We start from the raw sequence: 11922 nt of genomic DNA, 5'->3' as shown, positions 1-11922 counted from the left end.
GTTTCATGTACCTGATAAGTCGGGCAATACTAGAGGGTCAACTCTTTGACCCCTTGGCTTTTTCCTGCGCCCAGAAAACCAGGAAATTAAAAATTATTGCTTGTTATGCAAATTATATATATTGATCCTTATGCTTCGACTAACTATGCCTTCCCGTCGGGTCTACCGGTCCCAAAACTAAAAGCTGTACTAGGATTAAGGCAGCTGTCCTCTTTATATATTTCTATTTGTTCGTCTACGTCCTTGCATTCATTGGGACCCCATTCCTCTGTTCAAATGAGAGTGGGGTCGTAGTGACCCAGTTTCGAGCACCAACAACTGGACTATCTACTGTTGTATCCTGGCTTTTCAACTTCATTGTCGCCGAAGTAACATCAGTGAGAAGTGGGGTTTGCTGATATTGGCTGGGAATATTTGCCGGTGTACGGTGGTATCAAAGCGGGATGTGTGCCAACGATACATTTCTTCTCCCGAGATAGCTTGACGCTCACGAGAGAAAATCGATAAGAGTTTCCCATCATCAAGCTCAATCTTTGACGCCGTTACCGTGGTGTGCGCGGGGGAAGAAGGCAAAGAGTCTGCTAGTCAAGCTATTTATATTGACCATGTGGGAAGAACAGATATAATTGTATAACTGAATATGCGGTTTTCGTTGTGCTTCCTATTTCATATGAGGGCTGGAGTTAGAATGACTCAATCATAATACTTGCCCAGGTGGAAGTAGATCATCTTTTAGAAACAAAACGCAGGAGGCACCACGTTGTGTTAGTTGGACTATAGGTGATTATTTAATACGCAGTTTTAAGCCTGCTGCTCGACACGTGCCTCCATAAGGCAATCTGAGATATGTTGGTTTGACTTGCAGCTTTACTATAAGTCACCCAAAACCTCCAAACAACCCTGGAGGGCTACGAGTCAATGAGTTGGAGGCGCTCATTCCAGGGTTCTAGGGCTGGGCATGCATATAGTGCCCAACGGTGCTAGAATAGGCATTTGGAACTAAACAACATCTAAACATCTAACAGAAAGGGGGGACATACTAGCTTCAATTCTTTTCAATATTCAGAAGAGCTAATCAGTCCTAATGGTATCCTCTCATATAAATGTCCCATTTAAAAAGACAAAGGGGGTGGTAAACAATAGCGATCTATACTTAGAAGTGGGTCCACAAGGATGCAGCTGCAAATTGTCTTGTGATAAATTTCCTAAACTTCCAGTTTCAACTATTCTGGTCATCCTTTGTCTTCCAATTTTATGATAGAAAAGTGATTTCTTTTCATTCGAGTTCAAAGTAAGAAGAAGAAGAAGAAACAAGAAACACGGTTGCTCGGGTGATCTTCAACTCCGACTTGCGGGACAAACACCCCCCACCCCTCGCCATTATTTCCCCCCTTTGTGCCCCATTGTCTGATCTCCAGTCCGAATTGGAAACCCAAGTCTTTGAGCCTCTCTGATCATCCTAGTCCTTTTCTTCCCAACCCTAAACCTTGTTTGCTGTCACCTCCCGACACTATTGTTGCCAATCGGCCCTGAATGTCTCCGCCGTGAATCGAAGATGTTGACGGTTGAGAAGCAGTGGATTAATGTGCAGCAAAAGACCTTCACCAAATGGTAAATCCCCTACTCCGTGTTTTTTTCTATTATGATCTTCAATTAACGAGTAATGTTAGGCTGAATGACAAGCTGAAGGCACGGAGCCTGTCCATCGAGGACTTGGTCACTGACCTCTCCGACGGCGTATGTCCCACCATCTACCCCGCTCACGAATTTCGAATTGCTGATCGCATATTAGGTCATTCTTATTCACCTCCTCGAAATCCTTGGAGGAGAGTCCCTCGGTCGATATGCCTCCAAGCCCAAACTGCGCGTACAGCGCTTCGAAAATGTAAACAAAAGTCTGGATTTCATCAAGGGGAGGAGAATTCAGATGACAAATATTGGTGCAGAGGATATTGTCGATGGCAATCAAAAGATCATCCTCGGTTTAATCTGGACCCTGATTCTGCGGTTTACGATCAGTGACATCAACGAAGAGGGCATGACTGCAAAGGAAGGATTGCTACTCTGGTGTCAACGAAAGACGGCATGCTACGATGATGTAGAGGTTCGAGACTTCTCATCCAGTTGGAACAATGGTCTGGCCTTCTGCGCGCTCCTCGATATCCACCGACCGGACTTGATCGACTACGACTCGTTAGATAAGAGTGACCACCGTGGAAATATGAAGCTGGCCTTCGAGATCGCATCCAACGAAATCGGCATCCCGGACCTGCTTGACGTGGATGATGTATGCGACGTACCCAGACCCGACGAACGCTCCCTCATGACCTACATCGCCTACTGGTTCCACGCTTTCTCGCAATTGGAGAGAGTCGAGAATGCCGGGCGACGAGTGGAGAAGTTTGTCAACAACATGCATGGCGCATGGGATATGCAGAACTCCTATGAGCGCCGAGTAAAGGAATTGTTGCGACTGATCCGTGGCCAGCGCGATCACTGGAAAACCTCGTCGTTCGAGGGAACATACAAAGACGCCAAAGAACAATCCTATCAGTTCTCGCTCTACAAGCGGACTGAGAAACGCCAATGGGTGGCCGAGAAATCTGACCTAGCTGCTTTGCTGGGCAATATCAAAACCAAGCTGGGTACATATCGACTGCGCCCTTACGACCCACCGCAAGAACTGAGTCCAGAGAACTGCGACAAGGAGTGGGAGATCCTTACCCGGGAGGAGCATGAACGCAGCCAACTTATAAACGAAACAATCCGTGATATCAAAAACAAGCTACGCCGCTCCTTTGCTGACAAGGCAAATGACTTTGCACTGACCCTGAAAACCTTGTCATTGGCGATCTCCGGATTGGATGGTGACGTTGAGGACCAGCTTGATCATGTTAAAAAGTTAAATGGCAACTTACCACCCCTTGACGCCTTTCTCGACGCTATCGCAGAATTGGACCAACAGTGCGCGGAGGCCAATATTGAAGAAAACGACTTCACCACATACACCCTGGACGAGCTTGCATATGAGCTGAGCCTCGTCAAATCCAGCATTTCAAAGAAGCTGGCATTCCTTGACAACCAGATGGTTGCTCGTAACATGACCAATTTGACCCCTATCCAATTGGAAGAGTTTGAGTCGGTATTCCGCCATTTCGATCGCGACTCTTCTAACACGCTCCATGAGCTCGAGTTCTCCGCAGCGCTGGCCAGTCTGGGACTGGTCTACGACGAGGACGAGATGCACCAGGTCTACGTAGAGGTCTGTGGGGCCAACCGACTGTCACAGAATGCCGGTGTCAGCTTCGAACAGTTCATTCGGTTTATGGTCAGCGTGACAGAGGATCAAAATACAGCTGAACAGGTCTTCCAGAGTTTCAAAGAGGTTGCCGATGGCAAGGTATGTGAAGCGTGTTAATATCTAAATTTTTTTCTCGGGCTACAGTCACTAACTCCTTCTGCAGCCCTATGTTACAGAACTGGACCTTCGACACTCGCTTATTCCAGACGAGGTTATTGAGCACCTGGTTAAGACGATGCCTACACATGATGGCCCCGATCTACTCGAGGACCGGGAGTTGGCCAAGTACGACTACATTAGCTTCATGGAGAAAATGCGAGAAGTAAACAAACATAATGGGAGTGAGGAATAAAAGGTATCATGGAGGTTGATATTTGCGCAGCATTACTGGTGATTATGGGGGATTTGCACTGACTTGGTGTTGCTGTGTTTCTGGTGTTTTCAGGGGAGGATTCTCATGTTTTTTTTTTTTTTTTTGAAACCCGGGTCTCTCCCTCTCTTTTTTGAGGTTCATTTTGCATCATGGGGTTCGGAGGTTGTTCCTCTTTAACATATGTATTGTGTTGGTGTATACTTTTCTGTTTGTAATGACCAGGATACCATGTGAACATTTTCAACTATCAAACTCCAGGTAGATGTGGAATCGGAATTGGACAATCGAGAATAGCCGAGATACTTTAATAGACAAAATGACAAGATCTTGTAAAGTACAAAGGAAGTCAAAGGAAATCCTTGAAGTTATTCTTGGCCTGATCTGTAGATGTGGATATTGCCGATCATTGCCGTATTTATACAATGCATGTCATGTGACAGTCCCCCAGATCCATTGAAGCTGATGAGGATGATCCTGCGACCTCATTGTATTCCTTAACACCTCTGGATTCTTTCAATCGTTACCATTTAATTACTGGTCGTAATTGAATTTGTTGACCATACTCTCTCTCTTATACACTTTATTTCTTCCCTAATTTCATTCCTCAGCCATACACTCCAAGATGGACCGCAGCTTGGACGAGATCATCGCTGAAGACACGGTAAGGCTCCAGCGAACAATGAAACCGCCAAAACTTTACAACTGACTCGCTCAATTGCAGCGGAACCCCGGTCGCCCCTCAGGAGGTGGTGGTGGTCCTCGTCGTCACAACAACCCCGGCCGTCGCCACGAGCGCGATGGCGTCAGAAAGGTACAACTTCCCCTCAAACTGAGGCTCTATTCCAGATTTATGTTTCGCATGGCAATGAAGCTAATATCTCAATCAATACCTAGGTCCGCCCTCCTTTCCCTCTGCGAATTCTCTTCTTGCTCCGTGTCAATCGTAGTCAGTCCTCTGGATCGTCGGAGACTCGCCAACGAACACGCCACGGCAAATACATGGAAAAGAACTTTGCACGGTATCTCATCTGACTTGGAGCTAACGCTAAGTCTCTTCGATAACAACAGCCATACACTTCAGACCGTGTCGATCTCAACCTGTGATTATACCTCTCTGGATACTACGATGTGGATCATACTGACGGGTCTCTGTTTCTAGCGATTGGGTTCATGACAAATTTGACGACGACCGATGTATGTGACTTTCTCGTACTTTCGCCGGGATCTCTCTAACAGCAATGCTCATCAGCCCGCCCGTCCCGTGGAGGCCGCAGAGGCCGCGATGCACCTGATTCCGATCGGTATGGAGTCTTCCATCAAATCAGCCTTGACTTGATAGTTTTCCTAATCAGAGCGCTGACTGAATTATTAGCTCGAGCACACTGACCAAGGTTCGCGTGGATAATCTCCACTACGATATTACCGAAACCGATCTCGATGTACGTTTCAATTAGCCCATACTCAACGCCCATACAAGAAGAACGCCCCTAACAAGCCTCTTCGGTGAACAGGATCTCTTCGGTCGAATTGGACCTGTTTCTGAACTTACTGTCTCGTATGACCGCGCTGGACGCTCCGAGGGAGTTGCTCACATCACATACGCCCGCTTGAAGGATGCACACACCTCCATTCAGGAGTATGACGGAGCCAACGCGAAGGGCCAGCCCATCCGTCTTTCTCTCATCCCCGGCCGCCGTGACCGCAACCCCCTCGACTCCGCACAGCGCCCTAGACCTAGTCTTATGGACCGCGTCGAACGCCCCCGCGATGACCGCAGCATGAGCCCCGAGGACAACGCCGATGGCCGACGCCGCCGTGGCGGTGGCGGCCGCGCTCATCGCAGCGATGTTACCAAGCCTGCCCCAGACAACATCGACCGTTATGTCCCTGGACAACGCTCCCACCAGCGCTCTCCCAACCGCCGCGGCGGAGGTAGACGTGGTGGACGCGACAACCGTTCCCAGCAGACTGATGGATCCAGCCGCCGATCCAATGCCCGTCCGCGCAAGACTCAGGAGGAGTTGGACCAGGAGATGGAAGATTACTGGGGTGGTGCAAACAACGGCGGCAGTGAAGCGGCTGCACCCGCTCAGGACAACCTCCATCAGACTGCTCCCGCCCCTAGCGCACCCGCTGCCGACGATGATATCGATATGATTGAGTAAATACTACTTCATGGTCACTCGAACTTCGGGGAACTCGGTTGTCTTTCGCATTTCAGATCTTTTGGGCCTCCGTGGCATTGCTTTCGGTATTTTCTATGAATGAAGATCCACTCGGCCTTTTTCCACTCCTCTCTTTTCTCTTTCTATCGCCGAGGCTTTTCAGCACGAGGGCTGAAACTCTGTACTTTACCTCAACCACCAAATTGTAACTGGATCCATATCACAAATTCGGCTTTTCACTGCTTCGATGCATCTTTTCCCTTGCTGGGCTCTTATCCTTACCCTTGTTCTCATTGCATATCCACACCGGGGAAATAAGAGCCCATGATTTATCTAAAAGGGAGGTATTTTCTTCTTATTGTGTTGTTCGGTGCCTTTCTTGATTTTTTTCTATCGGGGGTCAAACAGATGCGCACATGCCACAATGCCTGCATACAAAGAACGAGAGGCTGCTTGCAACCAACGGACGACGGCAATATACAAATCGATAGAACATAAACCCAATGGAAGCCGCCAATTATAAATAGAACAAGGATTGCAAATGAAAATGGAAGAAGAAATGAAATTCTTCCGTGATTTCTTCTGTACACTGTAACAATTATGAAAGTGTCAAGTTCATCTCCACAGCCCGTAGGGTTCCCGGCATGCTTTCCACAACTTGATAGTACCATCCTCGCTACCAGTCCCGTAGAGCTTGCCATCGGGGGAGAAGCTGACGGACCAGATAGGGCCATGGTGACCCTTTTGAACCTCTGCAGAAGAAAGTTAGCTTGACTTCACCGCCAAAAAGACACACGACCAGAAGTAGCAAAACATACCCAGCTCCTCATCCGTGTTCAAGTCATAAACTCTTGCCCAGGTATCATTCGCACTGCCCGTAACCAGACGACCAGACTCGCTATTAACCGCAGCACTAGCAACATCATAGTCATAATCAGCCTTCTTAAGCAACCGACCAGGCTGCACGCCATCAAAGAGATAAACACTCTTCCCCGCAGCGACAGTCAAAATCCCCGCATCATTAGGTCTCGTCGCCAGACTATTCAGCTCACAGGAGCCAATGGCACCATCAACGCCGTACTCAACGATCGGGTGGCGCGACCGCAGATCCCACCAGCGGATTTTGCGGTCCTCCGCCGCCGTAGTGACGACATTGTAATCCTGATTCCAGACGATAGACTTGATCGTGCCGCCGTGCACGCCGGCGCCGATCTCATAGCTCGCCACTCCATTCCCAGTAGCAGGAGTGGCTGAGGACGGGATAGGCGGCGTTGATGCCGTGCTGGAACTACCGCCCCGTGTTAGATCGAAGATTCGTAGCTTCTTCTCCGCGCCGCCTGTCGCGAGCACTTGCGGGTTCGCTTGGATTGGGAATGCTACTGCCCGCACGATGTGTGCGTGTTGCAGTGTGTGCAGGCATTCGCCTGTGTAAGTGTCCCAGACCTTACTGTTTTCGGGTGTCGAAATTAGTATATCATGGTGCGAGATTGGTTTGGGGGATTTTGCTTACGCTGAGAAATCGGCGGCTGCTGTTGCTGAGATGGCGGCATCGGCCGAGAGCCTTGCTTGCCATACGGCTCCTTTGTGGCCAAGGAATGTTCCAATCCTGGGGGTTTGATGTTAGTGGGTGGTTTCTGGACTTGGTTTCATTTGTCGTACCAGTCTCCCGTTATGCCATCGCGGAGCATGGGGTTATTATCTTTAGTTGGTTAGTGGCTATGCGATAAGTGGTGAGTATCATTGGTCTTTCTTACCTTTGCATGAAGAGATGAAGTAATATTGCTCATCTTCGACTGTGGAAGAGAAGCTCAGATGCGTCACCGGACGAGAATGTCCGTGGCAAGTCAGAGGGACTACCTTGGGGATATCTTGTAGAGTATATCAGTAAATATATCAGGATAGCAATTTCCGATTGAAAGCAACATAGATCACTCACCGGTAGTCATTTCGTTGGTGGTTGAGGGAAGTTCCCGAGGTTTCAGTGGTTTTGATGTTAGATTAAAGAGCCAATCAGATCAGCGAAAAGCTATGGATGTGCGCAACCGAGAGCACACGACTTGATATCAAGATCCAAATCCAGGAACCAGACCGAGGGAGAGTTCAATATGTCTAAGGAAGGTACATAAGAGATTCGTCAGGGTCGTCAAGTCATCAAACAGATATGTGGGGTTCGAGGAAGAGCTGAGAACAAAGGATGGAAGAAAGTGGATTGAACAGAAATTTTTCCAAACAGACACCCCAAAAGGAGAGAAGACCTCTGGGAATATGAAACTCCTTTGGTGTGTAGATGGGATATTGAATTTCAATTTCAAACAATAACGGGCAGCCCTGGAGCGGATCGCTGATTAAGTAAGGCATGCACTAGTCTGATTCGGGTATAATTAGGACACGTGAGGCTCTTATGTCGTATACGGCCACCCGACACATAACTTGATTGGTTCATATTGCCAGGCAATAATTTAGATCTCTCACTTCACAAGTACCATGTTGAATCTATAGTTACTTTATATAGTATTTTTATAAATGAATACTGTTGAGCAACCTGTTACTATGTGGGGAGAAAGCAGAGGAAGAATTATTAATTGATTAAACTAGAAATGTAGGGGGTTATATACCCTGCTACAACCATCTAAACTCTGCTCAATTATAGTAAACAAGCTAACAAATAGTAAATAACGAACAAATAGGGCTTAGTCTATAGCAAACATATATATATATATATATATTTAGGAGATTGTTTAACAAATACGATATTAATTTTTTAACACCGGACTCTTTATACTCCTAAGTGTTAAGTCTTGACTCTTGATTTCTTACTATCTTGCTATCTTACTAACTGAATCTGAACTGAATCTGAACTAAATCTGAACTGAATCTGAACTGAATCTGAACTGAATCTGAATTGAATTGAATCTATAAAGTGTATAGTATAGAAATAGTAAATGCTTCCAGAAGGCAGTAATGAACTAGGCGGTGAGGTAATAACCAATGAGAGAGTTATGTGTCGGATGGCATACTTAGTCGCCCGTCTTGCTGCAGGTGATATACCATCACGGCAAAACCATCAAGAGACGCATCTAGGTCATAGTATGTGTACCTAGCAGCGTCGTGATGCGTGCAGACGCTCCCTGAAGAAATGACCTCTTTTAGGTCTAGGAACGCTTTCATTTCGGTGTCGGATAGAATGAACGTGGTCTTTGCCGAGAAAGATCGCCGCTTCTGCCCCTGTATCGGTGCGTTCTTCAACAACTGTCTCTTCTTTTCCGTCAAGGGGGCAGCTATCTGTGCGTATCTGCTAATCTTGTCTCGCAGATAGCCTGTCGCACCAAGAAAATGTTCCAGATGAATCAAGTTAGTTGGCGCCTTGATGCGTCGAATGGCGTCCACCCTATCCTGTAGCGTTGCGAGGCCGAACCCATCCACATGCTGACCTAAAAGACGAACGTCGGGAAATCCCACAAATGACCACTATGTTTTACCAAGTTTCTTCTTAAGCATCTAGTATCGACCTAGGCAAGGCTTACAGGTTGCAATCTTTGAATGATTTGATTGAAATATCAATATGAATCCCCCCACCGCCCCCACACCAAGGCCAGCCCACGCTTTTGCTCGAACCCTCACTCGATCCGAGCGGGCTATCGTGTTTATGTGGCTTTTGTATGGAGTTGCCATACAAAAGATACTTAATTTGGAAATTGTTATCCGCTGAAGATTTGTAATCGGGTGTGGCCCACCTACACCAGGTGGTGGTGGGCCGTGCCGCGATTAACAAATTGTTATAGACACCTGATAGATCAGGCATGATTATTAGGCCGTCACCATCTCTGCAGATCTTTAGCAATTAAACTTTCTTCTCTCTCTCTCTCTCTCTATATTACGAATGCAACGAATAAAAGCAAATACAACCTACGATCAGCCAAAGCCATAAGAGATCTCATGAGAGTACAGCTACTGCAAAGCTAGCAATTGAGGCCCATCTAGTCCAAGGCCTCAAAGCTCAAAATCAGACAAGAAGAACTCGTCGCCATTCCTAGCAAAAGAAAAGAACCTCTAGCCGTCACTAGCAAGCCCACCGAACTACCTAGGCAAAGATCCCCAAGCCAAGCCGGAACACCAGGACAAAGCTGTAGGAACTTCCAACCACTGCTCCCGCGACACCTGATACTACGAAGAGCCCAGTCCTCATCAACGTCAACATCGACGCAACACACAGTCACTTCAAAGATGACTGACGACAACAAAAGCCAGCCAGCTGGCCTAACTCAGCAACAACTTAACGTCATGGCAGCTATGATCGAGCAAACCGTCGCACGTGCCATAGCAAGGAATGGGACAAACGGCACAACCGGCACAACCGGCACAACCGGCCCAGCGGGACCACCTGGACCCCCAGGACCCCCAGGACCCCCTGGCCCAGGCAGACAGCTTGCTACCGCCGATACATCCTGGAAGATGGAACATATAGGCTGTTTTGACCCCGACGATGAAGCGTCGACAAGCGTCAAAACAGTCAACAGCGTCAACCATTACTCCAACGTTTTTAGCTGGGTTGATCATATGAAGGACATCGCAAAGCTGAAATCTGAAGACGTCGTTCGCTCCCACATGAGCTACTCGCTTAAAAATAAAGCCACGGACTGGTACGACGCCGAGCTAACAAGCGTAGAGAAAGAAGCACTACGGATTTTACCCCTTGAAGAAGGATGGTACAAGCAGCTCATAGAGCGATGGAAGCCAAATCGAGCTGACGCTCTCCGCAAAATGGACACAACCACATACACATGGGCCAACGTCCGCGCAGGAAAAAATCCACGCGAGTATGCCCAGGAAATGATACGCCACGCCCGAGCAGCCGGTAGAAACGACCTCTACGAACAGCTTCTAAAGATCAGGGAAAACTTCGAGCCCTCGCTCAGAAGGATGGTAATAAACCCAGTTACTACGACCAAGCTCAGCGACTTCCTAGAACACCTAGACAGAAAGTACGGAGATTGGCGAGACCAGGTACACCAAAGGGACCAACGAATTGTCAGACATATGCCCCTCCCAGCCAACCGGATCCCCACCCCCCGTCCCCCTAGGATCCAAGGCCAACAAGCCCAACAAACACAATCCCAATCAATACTGGACCTCACACCGTTTCACAGCTAACCGCAACCAGTTTGGCCGTAACAACCCAGGGCCCCAACGTACCAGGGTTGATTGCCTTCGATGTAGGTGTGGAGCTGGTAGGCTAGTCGGATTGCAGCCTGTTGTCGCTTCTCCATCAAGCTACTGCTAACTGGTTGATGGAGAAGCGGTTGATGGAGGAGGTGGAGTTGAAACTGGCCCTCCAAGCTCTGGGGGTTTCACTTGATGAAAATTTGTTTTGTTTTGTTTATTTCTAGTTCAGGGGGCCCACTGAGATGGCAACTAAGGCATGCTACCAAATTTGGTACGTGCTACGTGATGGAAGAAGATGACGACATTCAACTACCTGAGGCTGAGCTAATAGAGGGGCCTACAACAATATTCAGATCATTGAGGTTTTACTTGGAGAGTATATCATTAGACACCAAGTAGTCTTGTGGTATAGAACAACACTAGTCCTACCTGGGAAGTAGTCAGTGCCGTGACTCCACTTTTCTCTTCATTTTCCTCCAACCAGATAACGATCCCAAGTATATTGTTGCTAGTTATCATCTTTCAATCATTTGCTCTTTCGTCCGTTCTATATCACTAAAGTGATAGTCAATAAAGGCTGGTAAGGTCCCTTACTTGCAGTAACTTGTACCGGAACAAACTGCACGCGAATATTGGGCGCGATATAAAGCAGCTAGGATACCGCGCGTTGACCGAAAATATTTCAAGGATATAATGTTAACTTTGAATCTTTAGACCTTGGATCGAGATATCCCATACCATTCTGCTCAATGTGAACAAGACCACCGCCAAAGGACAAGAATAAGAGTAGACCCAATTGGAACTATTCTGTAGAAAAATGCGAGTCGATAAGTGACGAGAAGCAATGATGACTAGTGAGGGCCACGAAGCTAGAATAGACACCGAGGCTTGAGCGATTGGATAATATTATTTCGTCCAAC

At 47.6% G+C, this 11922-nt stretch overlaps 4 protein-coding genes across 4 annotated transcripts; 3 read left to right on the top strand and 1 right to left on the bottom strand.

The window, feature by feature from the left end:
* Nucleotides 1-1498: 1498 nt before the first annotated feature.
* Nucleotides 1499-3758, top strand: N7516_008621 (alpha-actinin, sarcomeric (f-actin cross linking protein)). Its single transcript, XM_057221340.1, has 4 exons — nucleotides 1499-1611; nucleotides 1671-1737; nucleotides 1793-3400; nucleotides 3465-3758. Exons 1-4 carry the CDS (start codon nucleotides 1556-1558, stop codon nucleotides 3651-3653), a joined length of 1920 nt encoding a protein of 639 aa, XP_057071612.1. The 5' UTR covers nucleotides 1499-1555; the 3' UTR covers nucleotides 3654-3758.
* Nucleotides 3759-4296: 538 nt separating this feature from the next.
* N7516_008620 (putative RNA binding protein) lies at nucleotides 4297-5839 on the top strand (the record flags this gene model as incomplete). Its single annotated transcript, XM_057221339.1, has 7 exons — nucleotides 4297-4335; nucleotides 4396-4485; nucleotides 4743-4774; nucleotides 4834-4868; nucleotides 4924-4975; nucleotides 5047-5113; nucleotides 5186-5839. The coding sequence occupies 7 exons, from the start codon at nucleotides 4297-4299 to the stop codon at nucleotides 5837-5839; spliced, it is 969 nt and encodes a 322-aa protein (XP_057071611.1).
* A 571-nt stretch (nucleotides 5840-6410) lies between these two features.
* Nucleotides 6411-7843, bottom strand: N7516_008619 (WD40 repeat domain-containing protein). The gene is made up of 6 exons (XM_057221338.1): nucleotides 7776-7843; nucleotides 7594-7707; nucleotides 7499-7538; nucleotides 7350-7445; nucleotides 6658-7286; nucleotides 6411-6591 (listed from the first exon to the last, which is right to left on the bottom strand). The coding sequence occupies exons 1-6, from the start codon at nucleotides 7783-7785 to the stop codon at nucleotides 6455-6457; spliced, it is 1026 nt and encodes a 341-aa protein (XP_057071610.1). The 5' UTR covers nucleotides 7786-7843; the 3' UTR covers nucleotides 6411-6454.
* Nucleotides 7844-10063: 2220 nt separating this feature from the next.
* On the top strand, nucleotides 10064-10990 carry N7516_008618 (uncharacterized protein; the record flags this gene model as incomplete). The annotated part of the gene is made up of 1 exon (XM_057221337.1): nucleotides 10064-10990. The coding sequence occupies one exon, from the start codon at nucleotides 10064-10066 to the stop codon at nucleotides 10988-10990; it is 927 nt and encodes a 308-aa protein (XP_057071609.1).
* Between the last annotated feature and the right edge of the window lie 932 nt (nucleotides 10991-11922).

The sequence above is a fragment of the Penicillium verrucosum genome, assembly GCF_028828655.1.
Source record: "Penicillium verrucosum strain IBT 35672 chromosome Unknown utg000003l_segment0_segment0, whole genome shotgun sequence".
Classification (NCBI taxonomy): domain Eukaryota; kingdom Fungi; phylum Ascomycota; class Eurotiomycetes; order Eurotiales; family Aspergillaceae; genus Penicillium; species Penicillium verrucosum.
The sequence above is the reverse complement of the archived record's forward strand: the minus strand, read 5'-3'. Positions and strand labels throughout refer to the sequence as shown.

What these genes read in the sequence shown, in the direction of transcription:
- N7516_008619 (XM_057221338.1), bottom strand. An exon ending in CTTCATCTCTTCATGCAAAG is followed by an intron (nt 7,539 to 7,593) that starts GTAAGAAAGACC and finishes AACCAACTAAAG; the next exon opens with ATAATAACCCCATGCTCCGC. An exon ending in GATGGCATAACGGGAGACTG is followed by an intron (nt 7,446 to 7,498) that starts GTACGACAAATG and finishes TCAAACCCCCAG; the next exon opens with GATTGGAACATTCCTTGGCC.
- N7516_008621 (XM_057221340.1), top strand. Translation starts at nt 1,556, where the DNA reads ATGTTGACGGTTGAGAAGCAGTGGATTAATGTGCAGCAAAAGACCTTC. An exon ending in CAAAAGACCTTCACCAAATG is followed by an intron (nt 1,612 to 1,670) that starts GTAAATCCCCTA and finishes GAGTAATGTTAG; the next exon opens with GCTGAATGACAAGCTGAAGG. An exon ending in TCACTGACCTCTCCGACGGC is followed by an intron (nt 1,738 to 1,792) that starts GTATGTCCCACC and finishes ATCGCATATTAG; the next exon opens with GTCATTCTTATTCACCTCCT.